Below are 13,845 nucleotides of genomic sequence, written 5' to 3' on the forward strand. Positions count from 1 at the left end.
AAATCTGCTTTAGTTTAATGGTTTGTAATTTGTTCCTATAATTAAATCTGACATTTTGATAGAAAAGCTCAGTGCACGCCTGAAAGGGTTAACTCACTTATATTGTCACTTAAGACCTTTAACAGTGCATTGAGCTCTTAATGTCTTAAGAACAAAAGAAGAACTTCTCTCAAATCTTAATAATACTGCATTAATAATGTGCTGTAAAGTTCATTTCAATGCTTACATTTTCATGCATAAAACACACTGCCTCTCATCCGGTACCTGTCCTTTGAACACACACCATCACACACCCACACACACTTACTACTTCACACCAACAACAAGATAAATGGCCTTTCTATTTTGTGACAAGGGGCTCCGAAAATGGTGAGAAAGCCTCACACTTTCCCCTTTTAAAACTCCACTGAAAAGCGCTGTATTATTCATACTGAACTATGAGCATATTTAAAAATGCATAACTCCACATGTTCACTATGAGCCTCCATTTACTGCGCAAACAGGGAGTACACAGGGGCCAGGCATGCAGGGAACAAGTGCCCTGTTCCCATATTTCATATTTCATAAATCACCCACTGAAGCTGCATTAGGGCCTCGGCTGCTAGTCATTCCACATTACAGTCATCCGCAGACTGAAGAGGGATGTGGCTAAATGTGGATAGCGCTGAGCTAAGCCATTTAAGTTTACCTCGGCCGTGGAGAGCACAGGTTTCGTTCGCCGGCTAAAGGCCAGTTTCACTCATTTTGCACATTTTTAATGTGATTCAGTTGGACCTCTTTAACTTTCTGCTTCTAAAACTGGAAGTAGCTTTCTCAACTTTCTCTTTGAGCACACTTACTTTATAGTAGGCTTTTTATGATGATTTATGCTATAAACAGTGTCAACGGTCAGGGAATAGCAGTATGTAAATCGACCATGAAATGTTACCTTAACACATGTATAAGTTGTGAGGTGTTATCTTGTAAGTGAGGCTGAATACTGATCAGCACGCTTGTGAAAAAGTGACACGAATAATCCTTTGCTTTTGAGTGAGGCCTGATTGAGTCAGAAGCCAGATAAATGAGACATTCAACATTCAAGTTTAACATTACTGGATACATTGGCCCAATCCCATTTCACCCATTGGCCCTACCACTTACCCCTACCCCTTCTTTTTGAGTGAACCCTTTCCCCTTGGAACAGTTACAAGGGAAAGGGGTAAAATTCTCCCCTAAGAATTGGGACAACCCTTCAAGCACCTGATATTTCATGAGGAGCGCTAAAGTTCAGTAACCTCGCTGCTGGTTAACTAGTTAACTTTAGGGCTCTATTGTATGTCTTCAGAAAGGGTGGTGGTAGTGTAGAAATTAATGATTGTTGTCCATTCCCTAATTCCTCTGTGATGGGAGCTGAAATTAGCTTTTATTTTATTTTATTTTTCCATCCCTGTAGTCTGTTGCACCAGTTAAGGTGGAACAGAAAAGATAGTTAACTAGCTACTGAGACAAACCATTAGAGATATGTTTTATGCTGGTTATGAAGAATTCAAACATAAAACTACAAATTAAACTGTGGTAAAATAGTGCTAAGCGTCACTTTGTGTTGCCATCTTATCAGTGATTCTCATACCCCTCGGTTTGAAGTGTGCCCCTGAAAAATCTCTGTTTGAAGGGCTAACAAGCCCTATCCCTTCCCCCTACCCCTCCAGCCTAACAAGAATTGGGACACCCCAACCCTTTGCATGCAAGCGCCAAACAGAGCATGTTTGCAAACTGCTGCTGTAGTGCATTTAAGGGGGAAAGGCAAAACTAAAAACTTGCTATTGCTATTGCTTGCGTGCTAAATGTGGGTGAGATATCATAAATACTTACATATCTTGTTTAACAAGCCTAAGAGGCTTTAGTAGTAACTTTGAGAGAGAAAGAAAAGTCACTAACTCCCTAATATTAACCTAGCTTCTCTAAAACTTAGGGACTTAAGGTGGAACGGCAGAAAGGTAAAACTAAAAACTTAGTGAAAATGCTATCACTAACTTGTTTAACATATAAGTTTAACATTCTTCAAACTGCAGTGTCGCATGTGTACTCGGAGTACATCATAAAAGGCATTACCTCCCACAGTGGACAGCGCAGTGGGTGTTAATGATCATGATCAGTGGTTACTGGCTAGAATTGTCCATGTAAACAGCAGAAATCACACCCACATTCAATGCAGGTGGCCTCACACACTTATTGCATAGGTCAATGCAGTCTTCTTTAGCTTCCATGAGACAACATTCCAGCCTAAAGCCAATGTCAGCAGATTTTTTTTAATTAAGTTCCTGCTAAAACATTTTAACTTCATAGAACCAATTATTAAGATACCGCATATTTTAATGTAATATAAAACATTGTGCATTTAACAAATGTTTGTGGACACCTCTTCTACTGGATGCACTCAGCTATTTAAATTGCACCCATAGCTGAAACAGATTTGCAAATGTGATTGTGCTGGCACCAATTTGCATACACAGCCTGGCTAGTCTCTGTAGAGAATTAATGCCAGTAAAATATAACGCTGTAGAGCAGATAACTATGAACCTATTGGCAAAAGGCCTAATACCAGACACGGGTTAGAGGAGTATAAATCCCCCAACATTGAGTTGTGGAGCAGTGAAACATTGGTCAATGGAAAAATGGAGCTCCAGCCAATACTATAGCATAAGTTGAGGAGTTGAGGATGAGAGGTGGGGGGAATACAATCATATCCTCACAGCAATGCTTCTAAATATGTTAGAAAGCCTTCACCACTTCAACAAAAATATGAGTAACAAACCCTTTTTTTTACAGGTATCCCAATACTTTTGTCCCTATCTTGTATCATTATACAGTTTTTTGCAAAAATGTTCATACCCCTTTGAACAATTTAACATTTTGTCACCTTACAACCACAAGCCTTAAATTATATTTAAAAAAGGTTTACAAACATTCCTTTGTGAATAGTTAACCTATGTATCGAAAAGATTGTTACTGTAAAAATGTGCAGCAGCAGTAAAACAAAAAAAAAGTTATAGGGGTGTGAATACTTTTGCAAGCCACTGTATATGTATACATTTATAAGTAGCTCAAACTTTCACTATACAGTATGTTTGTAAAACTCACATTTAGACTGAATTAATCGTCCTCTATTGGTTAATCCATGAACTCTTAACAAACTGTCTATCTGCAGCTCAGTTTATTATCAGATGCCTCAGGCTTCTGTCTAGGTTTCAGGTTGAAGTTAAGGACAAGGACGTTTTTTAAAGCATCTGCAGAGATCTATCAAAATAAGGTGTTACTCAGTCATCTGCCCAGAGACTTACGATCTTGTCGGGTGGAGGAGTGCTGGCGATGTAACACTTCACCTCCCCTCTCTCCCCTCTGACTGCGTACTGCACCGGCTCACTGGAGATGATGGGGGGACCTGTTCATACACACACAGCCATATCTGTAATCGTACAGCTAAAGCATAAGACCTGACATTAAATAAACAGTAAAGCTATTGTTTTTGTTACTTATCTCTTTTCTGAAATGACTAAACCTACAGCTCTGTATAAAATTAAGAGACCACTTCAGTTTCTGAATCATTTTCTCTGATTTTGCTATTTATATGTTTGAGTCAAAATAACATTGTTTTTTTATTCTGTAAACTATGGACAACATTTCTCCAAAATTTCAAATAAAAATATTTTAATTTAGAGCATTTACTAGCAGAAAATGAGAAATGGCTGAAATGACAAAAAAAGATGCAGAGCTTTCAGACTTAAACTAATGCAAAGAAAAGCAGAAACAACTTCTATTCATAACCTTTTAAGAGAAATCAATATTTGGTGGAATAACCCTGGTTTTTAATAACAGTTTCCATTCATCTTGGAATGTTCTCCTCCACCAGTCTTACACACTGCCTTTGGATAACTTTATGCCACTACTGGTGCAAAAATTCAAGCAGTTCAGCTTGGTTTGATGGCTTTTGCTAATCCATCTTTCTCTTAAAATATATGATTACATTCTAGAGGTTTTGAATTTGGTAAAATCAAAGAAATGTATAATTTTTAAGTTGTCTCTTCTTTTTTCCAGAGCTGTATGTTCATGGATGATGGATACAAAGATGTACTCATTAACAAAAGCTGAAAGCTCTTGATATAGCAAGCGTTTATCAATTAATATAAGCCATTATGTCTGCAATTACAATCCCAATTTATAAAACACAAAAAAAAAATTATATAATTTCTTTGTTTTTGTTACTGACCATTGACAGTGAGCGTGACCTCGGTTTCTCCAACACCAATCCTGGGAACTATAGCCTTACACACATACTGGCCAGCGTCGGCCTGGCTCACCGACTTCAAATACAGCTGGTTATTATTACTCAAGACCTACAGAGAGAGAGAGATAGAGGGAGGGGGTCAAAAATAAGCAAAACAAATTCCACGATGGTAAAACCAACTGTGATCTAGCACCTTTCCAACCTCAACACCATGCAACATTCAACAAAAAAAACTGAAAAAATAAACCAAGGGCACACCGCACGGAGGGAAGGAGCGCGGGAGCGTACGTGCTATTTTGCACCACAACGGGGAGGAACTATTTATGTCGGGAGGATAGAAAGAAGAAGACACTCCAGAGTCATCAACAAAGAGAGTGCAGCAGGCAGACAGGTGGTAGCAGAATTAAAGAGAGATGAAATACAGAGAACACCTTTGTAAAAAAGTCTAAAAATAAAAAAAGTAGATGAAAAATAAACAGGAAGTGAAAAACAAAGATCTTTTGGATTTCTCACCATGCTGGAACCCTTTTTAGTCCATGTGAGAGTGAGAGGGGGATTCCCGGCCCACTTGCAGTTTAAAGTGACATCAGAGTCGCTATCAACAGTCACCGGCTTTGGTTCTACCACCAGGATAGGACCAACTATAAAACAATACAAAAAAAACTGATGTAATTAGCTAAACATTACATATATACTACATACCAATCAGATACAAATATAAAAATAAAGGTTCTTTAAGGATTTCCATGAAATAATCACAACTGGTTTCTAAAAGAACCATGTTGGTCAAAGGCGCGTGTGCCTAAAAATAACTTTTCATAAACTGATGGTTCTGTCTCAGACTAGTTGTTCACTTTCCACTACAGAATACATCAAAGTTTATATGAATATATAACTCTAACTAAGGATTTTATAACTGCTTCCACTGCTGTTCACCTGAATACACATTTGACCGATGTGGATGTTCAGTATAATGACTTTCTTAAGTTGTCTGACCAGAGGAGGATGGGCCCTAGCTTTAATATTAGCCTTAATATTACATGTGATAGTACATGTGATTGTACAATTACAAGATACATGTGAGCCTTGGTTCCTCCCAAGGTTTCTTCCTCCTCCAGCTCTGAGTTTTTATTGCCTTAGTCTCTCACTGAGGGTTCAGTTTTGTGTGTTATTTTTTTTTTATTCTCTGTCCTGCAAACACATTTATGTAAAGCTGCTTAAAAAGTGATATATTTATAAATTTAATTTGATTTGATCTTTAAAACTTTAAAAGGTTATTTAAACTCACAAATGTATTTTACAAATATGGTTCTTCTTCATGGAACCAAAACTAGTTCTTCTACTGCACCTCATAAAGAATTTTTTTAAAGAAAAAAATGTATTTGAACCCTCTAGGATGAGTCGTTTCTTAATGGTTTTATAAATGTCCATTAGAGATAATACAGTGCAGTTGAGACATCTTAAAACCCATCTTTTCCCCCCCCATCACTGTATCTTAAATGTTGATTTCTCTTTGCAATTTCTGGATTCATGCAACCATCTATGTTTTTGGTTGAAACTGACCAGTGGACATTAATGAAATCTCTAGGAACTTATTTTACTGTATTACGGTGAAGTTAATTTAAATGTAGTTTTTAATGAAACTATTCCAGTGAGGCAAAGAATCAGCCACTGATGCCCGATAGAGAAAGTTCAAGCAACATTCAGTTTGACACGTCGGTGCTAATCAACCCCAGAATATTAAAAATGTATGTTTCACGATATTGAACACTTCACAGCTTTACTGTGTCAAAACATATGTCATGTTTTTGACTGAGTTTGACATAAAATTAATGGAAATAAATGGAAAATGGTCTGTAGAAGCTACAGCCTGTTTATTGAGATTGTCGATATAACTCACTGTGTGAAAAAGGAATCAAATATCAATCATGTCATTGCATTTAAACAGTAACAAAGTAAAAGGGAATCACTATAAACTTCACTATGAATATATTTCTTGTAGCTGTTTAAAAAGTTTAGCTGAGTTGATACATTTATAATATTTAATTACAAGCATCTGATCTGTTTAAAGTCCAGACACACAAGTATATGTAAAAATGAAATATGGCTACAAATATGAAGTCCAGATTTAGTGTAGGCAAGATTTAGTGAGCTGCTTCTTACAGTGAACGTCCACCAGTATGCTGACGTTGGTGCTCCCCACGGCATTAAACACTTGGCAGGACACAGGCTCAGTAAAGAAAGAGTGGTCAGCCTTAGTGATGAACACACTCTCTCTCGCGCCCTGGATGACCACACCGCCCTTAGCCCATCTAACACAGAGGAAAAGTGGGGCTTAATAAAGGCAAACCAAACAAGCAGAAATATATAATAATAACAGCAAAGCTTAGAAAACAATATCAACACATTTACACATACTTATATAAGAGTCACATACTTATAACCCATAATTGGGGGGTTGGCAGTGGCCTGGCAGGTGAAGGTCACCCTCTCTCCTTCCAGCACGGAGCGTGGCTCAATGGATAACACCACTACCGGAGGATCTGTCCAGAAAGGGATCATAATAATACATTTGCATTGCTAATATTATACAGCATCACCTACTGCATTCTTAATGAAAATACTAGTTTTAAAAATATATAAAGTTATGATAGAACATCAAAAGTATGATAAGCTCTTAGTCAATGTATTTGACTCAATTATTACCCTAAAATGTCCCCAGAGCTCATGCTTGGGGATTGGCAATGGTCATTTTGTGTATGGTTTAATATTCTTGTAGTAATATACACTAAATTAATAAAAAATAAAGGAATTAATAAATACATGAATAATAAAATGAAGGAATTAATACATACAGCATGTATTCATTCTAACTTTTGGTGAAAAAATGGTACAAATAAAAGGTATGACTCTGTAACTCCAGCTCTACCAATGCTGACTAGTTAAAATCAAAATGTTCATTGATTGGATGCTGCCTGAGGAGAGCACTGACCTGCTTTTTTATGTTGATGTATTGATATTATGGCTGTTGCAAATTTAGGCTGTTCATGCCTGATCAAACCACACATCTATGCAGAAATGTGGCGAAATGCTTCCTCTCTTTTTTAAATAACCTGTTTACTTGTATTGTAAAGACTTTATGAGAGTGTATGTTGCTGCATGTTTCAGAAATACATGGCATTAAAGTACAGCTCTGGAAAAAAATAAGAGATCGCTTAAAAATTATGGGTTTCTTTAATTTTACCAAATTGAAAACCTCTGGGATATAATGAAGAGGAAGATGGATGATCACAAGCCATCAAATCAAGCTGAACTGCTTGAATTCTTGGGAGTGGCACAAATTCATGCAAAAGCAGTGTGTTAGACTGGTGGAAGAGAACATGCCAAGATGCATGAAAACTGTGATTAGAAACCAGAGTTATTCCACCAAATACTGATTATTTAAAACTTTATAATATGAATTTCTTTCCTTTGCATTATTTGAGGTCTGAAAGGTCTTTATCTTTTTTGTTATTTCAGCCTTTTTTTCATTTTCTGCAAAAAAATGCTCTTAATGACAATAATTTTATTTAAAATTTTGGAGACATGTTGTTCATAGTTTATAGAATAAAACAACCATGTTCATTTTACTCACATATACCTCTAATTAGCAAAATCAGAGAAACTGATTCAGAAACTGAAGTTGTCTCTAAATTTTTTTCAGAGCTGTATGTCCACTGTCTGCACTGCATGAAAAATAGGCAAGTGAAACCCTGTTAAATGTAGTTTTTATATTTAATATTTCTCATTTTCAGATCATTAAAGCCATATTATAAGAATTAATAACTGCTTTGTGCTTATTTTAAGTGATTTAATAGACAGTTAATTTTGCTTAATTCAGGAAATAACAAATGATAGATTAAAATAGATATTTCTTTATATATATATATATATATATATATATATATATATATATATATATATATCTGCCAATGGAATATTACACTTTCAGTTGTTGAAATAACTTACATGGGACCTGGACTGGACTCGAATACTAGAACACTAGTTTTTCCCCTTGTAGTGTTGTTTTAGCTATTCTGATAATACGTAAAAAAAAATTGTTACAGTCCGAAAGTGCACAGTATTTATATTTTTATAAGTATAAAATGTTAGCAATCAGCAATCAGCTCAGACCCTAAGTATATTTTTGCTCTTAACACACCACCATGGAGCACTCATCACGATCAACGTAGAGGTAAAAATAAATAAATAAATAAATCTGTTGACATGAAAGTTTATTGCATGTGGCACATAAAGCAGCTTGCCAACTGTGTCTGGTGTGAAAAGTACTATACATTTTTTATGGCTTCCTGCTTATTTCAAACCAGTTATGTCACTGGTACTAGCTAAATACAGGGCCTATCTTATGTACAGTCATATAAAGAAATGAGGACATCCAAGTAGCCTTTTGATATTTGTATTTTATTTTAATGGAGATAATAATAAGTCAATAATAAAAAATATATATTTTTGTAAAACCACTTCATTCAAAATTTAAGTGCAAACCAAGCTTGAGATGAAATGAACAGTTTTTTTTTTTTTTAATACTGAACCATTTGTATTACCTTAGATTTTCTTACCTATGATTTTGTGATTCCTACCATTAAACACTTATTTTTATACTATTTGTTTTATATCTTATTTAATAATAACTTATATATCTTATTAAAATACTGGGTTTTAATCTTTGACAATCACTTATCCATTTATTGGTTGGCTGCACTGTAAATGAAGCCATCCCTAATGTATAAATGAAATGACCTAAATGTATTTTTGTCTTGCTTTTTTAAAGATATTTTGAATATTTATTTAACACTGGAAATATTTAATATTCCAACAGACATACCAACAAAGCAAATATTGCCTAAAATAACTTAATCATTATTCCCTATAACCCGTTCAATGTTCCTTTTAGCTGAATAATGTTGGTTGCCAAAGATTTTGCACATCTATAAACCATTATAAATACATTTGTAACAGGTTTAAACAGTACAGACTACTTCAAAATCCTCTCTATCCCCTGTAGTACATTGTCTACAGCTGATGTACTACAGCTGATTTAAGACATTTTAACCTGTAATAAACGTGGGAGAGTCCTAACTTTTACCACAAAATGTTACAAATTAAATTCTATACAACATTTTACAAAGGATTATTTATTTAGTTTTTTTCTGGTTTGTTATAATATTAAAAAAAAAGAAATGGAGTGTCTTATTTTTTTGTTCATCATAAGTATCTATTTAAAGTTCTATAATTCTGAAAAAGTGCTGTATGAAGGCTGTGGAGAGGCAGACTCACGGTGGACGTTGAGTGTGATGGTGGTGCGTTTGCCCATGGGCACGGCCGGATTGGTGGCCATGCAGGTGAAGTTTTTCCCCGTGTCTGTGTCCACCGGGAGGACAGGCAGGAAGCTCCGTGTGGTCACACGCTTCCTGTCCGGGAGCACTTCCTGAACAGAGAGAGAAGACAGAAAGAAATTATTTTTATTGAGATTAAATTTAGGTTTCATCACAAAAGGTTAAACTATTCCTGTTTCATTTGGTAAAAGCATTTTTCTTTTTTCTTAAACGGTCCCATTTTGTAGATTTGAGTGTCTTTGAATATGGATATGAAAATCAAATGCCAGATGTTAATGCTAGAGTATCATGAGAGAATTGGGTTAAAGAGTGCGCATATTTATTGCATGTCAGTGTTTTTATGTGTATAAGTGTGCGCATGTCTCACTGTTGTACTGAATGCTCCCTCTATAGGCAACCCGTCTTTTTGCCATTCTATAGCAGCAGGGGGCTTTGCTCCACGGGACACACAGCTGAGGTTGTGGGGGACCCCTGCAGTGAGGAGGATCTCTGGGGAGCCCTCAATCACCGGCTCATCAGGAGGAACTAGACAACACACACATGAACAAAGATCACTCAGAGAACACACTTTCTACACATGTTACACCACATGCTCAGTACACAGGATAAAACAGTACAGATGACACCATTAAAAATTCCAGAGTAAAAATGTCTTCTGAATGTGTAATAATAGAAAACAAATGTACACAATTCACCTTTTCCCCTAAATGTGGTTCAGTCTTGAATATATTTGCAGTGCACAATTAGCATCACATAAAAAAGTGCATGCATAAACTATTATACACTCCAGTTGTGAAGTCAGCTGAAGTAGACCTGCTAATGTGGTTTCTAATACTGCTTGACACCGTTAAGCATACATTACAAGTCATCAAACCAAGATGAACTGCTTGAATTTTTGCACCAGGAGCGGCATAAAGTTATCCAAAAGCAGTGTGTAGGACTGGTGGAGGAGAACATGCCAAGATGCATGAACCAACTATTGATTTCTGTAATCTTAAAACTTTATGAATATAAACTTGATATCTAAAAAATGAAACATGTTCTGGCAAAACAATTACATTTGGGTAAAAGCAGGCATGCGTAATTCAAACTAAACGCAAAAACACACACACACACACACGCAAACACAAACTTACTGAGAACGGTGAGTTTGGCTCTGCGGGAGCGGAGGGCAGCCTCTGTAGCCTGACACTCATACAGAGAGTCATCGGACAGTTCAGCAGAGGAGATCTCCAGGTTGTACTGCCCAATGTCCACCATCCGCAACACACGGTACCGTGGCCAAGCTAAAACACACAACACACACACACACAGCTTACACTCTTTTTCTACTGTCTACTTTATGCATATAACATAGGGCTGCACAATATTGGAAAATACTGACATTGTGGAATTTTGTGTGCAAAAACAGTGTGTAAGACTGGTGGAGGAGAACATGCCAATATGCATGAATACTGTGATTAAAAACCAGGGTTATTTCACCAAATATTGATTTCTGAACTCTTACATTTTTATGAATATGAACTTTGTAATAATTTTCTTTGAATTATTAGAGGTCTAGAAGCTCTGCTTTTTTGTTGTTTTAGCCATTTTTCATTTTCTGCAAATAAATGGGCTAAATAAGTATACTTTTATTTGGAATTTAGGAGAAATATTTTCGGTAGTTTATAGAATAAATCAACAATGTTCATTTTACTCAAACATATACCTATAAATAGCAAAATCAGAAAACTGAGTAAAAAACTGAAATGGCTCTTATTTTTTCCAGAGATTCCAGAAATTTTCACCAAAAAATACAGCATATTTTGCCAAAAGTCAATCATGCAACATATAACAATAAAAATGCAATCTGTGTATCAATAAGTAGCACAGAACAAATGGTACTGCATATATAATAATAGTTAATCTGGTTTAGATGATGTCATGTACAATGAGAAGAATAAGAATTTTTTTTATTTAATTTGACATTGCGCAAAACCTTGCACTTCCTACAGTGTGACTATTGCACATGTGTACAATGCAATATCAATGCTGCAACAATATATTCTGCGGCCTTAATATAATGGCCTGTTTTCTTCAGACAGTGAATGTTCAGGTTACACATATGACACCTAATCCATACCAACAGGCAAAACAAAAACATATTTTTTGAGTTTTTGAAAAAAAAGTACAGTTCAAATGCTGTTTCTGATGGTACCCACTGACATACTGTGCAGTCGAGCAATGAAATGCTCAGATGACTGTCTGAAAATATTTTTAAAAATCTAAATAGATAGACAAGATGAAACATATAAAAATTCAAAAACAAAAACGTGTATAGATGAGAAATATAGGAATAAAAATTACAGAAATATACAACAAATTGGGATTAGGACTACAAGAACATATAGTTTTAATGTGCCATTCACAAGAAGAACAAACACAGAATGAGTATTACATTATAAATTGTATTTTTTATATGAGTTACTTAAAATAGAAACTGTGTTCCATATAATGAATCAAACGTGAAACTCTTAACGCTGCAGAATCCCCAATTCTCGTGGATCAAGCAAAAATGTTAGAGCGTCTGGGAACGACTGGAAGCCCCGAGAGCCGGTTTGATAACAACTTCTCCAGTCCGCACATGCCCTGATCATCCCCACAGTCAAGCACCTCAAATTTACAGCTGTGGACTAAAGAGAATGTCATTTAGCAGGAGCTGTGTAGCAGTTCTCAGCTCTCTGTTCTACATGCACATTCTCTTACAGTGACACACTAGACAGCCCAGCTGCATGCATGCACACACCCAAACAGATGTGTGTCTCTGGCCTCCACTAGGTGGCAGAAGTGTGTGTTCTCTGAGGCAATGTAAAATGTAGCAGCGTTATGACATGGGCTTTTCTATTTGCTGCTGCAAGAAAAATGACAGAAATACTGCTGCGGATTACATCATTCTCTCTCTCCTTCTCTCTCTCTCTCTCGTCTCCCTGCCACGCTGTCTTTCATCTCTCTGGAAATTGCATGAGTTAGCTGGTTTAGTGTATCTGTGGGCATTTGTCTATGTGTGGCGGTGTGTTGTGCTCATCTCATTCTGTGTGTGTGTGTGTGTGTGTGTGTGCAAGCAACTGCACCGGTGCTCATTCACATGATTCTGTTTAAAAGCCATGGGACAGAGCACTGAAGCATTACAACAACAATACAACACTGCTAACAGAGGGAGAGAGAGAGAGAGAGAGAGAGAGAGAGAGAGAGAGAGAGAGAGAGAGGCCATGAGAGAGAGAGAGAGAGAGAGAGAGAGAGAGAGAGAGGGTGAGTGACAGAAACAGACCGTAAGAGACTGTGAGAAAGAGAGACAGACTGTGAGAGAGAAAGTGTGAGACAGACCATGAGAGAAAAAGAGATTGAGCAAGAGAGAGAGACAGACCATGAGAGAAAGAGAGTGTGAGAGAGACAGACTGTGAGAGAGAAAGAGAGTGAGATACCAATTGTAAGAGAGAAAGTGAGAGAGAGAGAGACTGTGAGAGGGAGAGAGTGAAAGACAGACCGTGAGAGAGAGAGAGTGAGAGGAACAGACTGTGAGAGAGAAAAAGAAAGCGAGTAAGAGAGACAGACCCTGAGAGATATACAGTGAGAGAGATAAAGGGATAAAAGAGAGAGAGAGGGTGAGAGACAGACCATGTGAGAGAGAGAGAGAGAGAGAGAGAGAGAGAGAGGGAGGGAGAGAGAGAGACAGATCATGAGACAGATCGTGAGAGAGATAAAGGGAGAAGAAAGAGAGAGGAGGTGAAAGACAGAGCGTGAGAGAGAGTAAGAGAGAGACAGACTGTGAGAAAGTGAAAGACAGACTGTGAGAGAGAGAGAGAGAGAGAGAGAGGGACAGTGAGAGAGTGTGTGAGAGAGACAATCCGTAAGAGAGAGAATGAGAGAAAGTGACAGACCGTGAGCTACAGACTGTAAGAGAGAGAAATAAAGAGTGAGAGAGAGAGAGTGTGAGAGACAGACCATGAAAGAGAGAGTGAGAGAGACAGACCGTGAGAGAAAGAGTGAGAGAGAGAGAGAGAGACCATAAAAGAGAGAGTGAGAGACAGACCATGAAAGAGAGGGGGGTAGGGAGTGTAAGAAAGAGAGTCAAAACTTTGCCATGTGACACTATATGGTACAATTAAACACAATAAAGCCACAATAAATAGCATTTGAACATATAGT

General features: G+C 36.9%; 1 protein-coding gene across 5 annotated transcripts in view; it reads right to left on the bottom strand.

Moving 5' to 3' along the window:
- Window positions 1-13,845, bottom strand: part of kirrel1a (kirre like nephrin family adhesion molecule 1a) — a 58,417-nt gene that overhangs the window by 14,093 nt on the left and 30,479 nt on the right. For all 5 annotated transcript variants that reach the window (XM_022678307.2, XM_022678309.2, XM_022678306.2 and 2 more), the window contains exons 3-10: window positions 10,797-10,946; window positions 10,028-10,185; window positions 9,602-9,752; window positions 6,702-6,807; window positions 6,428-6,576; window positions 4,778-4,905; window positions 4,247-4,373; window positions 3,321-3,421 (exon numbers count right to left, since the gene is read on the bottom strand). In XM_022678307.2, the coding sequence (XP_022534028.2) occupies window positions 3,321-3,421; window positions 4,247-4,373; window positions 4,778-4,905; window positions 6,428-6,576; window positions 6,702-6,807; window positions 9,602-9,752; window positions 10,028-10,185; window positions 10,797-10,946 (1,070 nt within the window). The remainder of the gene's footprint in view (window positions 1-3,320; window positions 3,422-4,246; window positions 4,374-4,777; window positions 4,906-6,427; window positions 6,577-6,701; window positions 6,808-9,601; window positions 9,753-10,027; window positions 10,186-10,796; window positions 10,947-13,845) is intronic.

This window comes from Astyanax mexicanus, chromosome 8, assembly GCF_023375975.1.
Source record: "Astyanax mexicanus isolate ESR-SI-001 chromosome 8, AstMex3_surface, whole genome shotgun sequence".
NCBI classification, from domain to species: Eukaryota; Metazoa; Chordata; class Actinopteri; order Characiformes; family Acestrorhamphidae; genus Astyanax; species Astyanax mexicanus.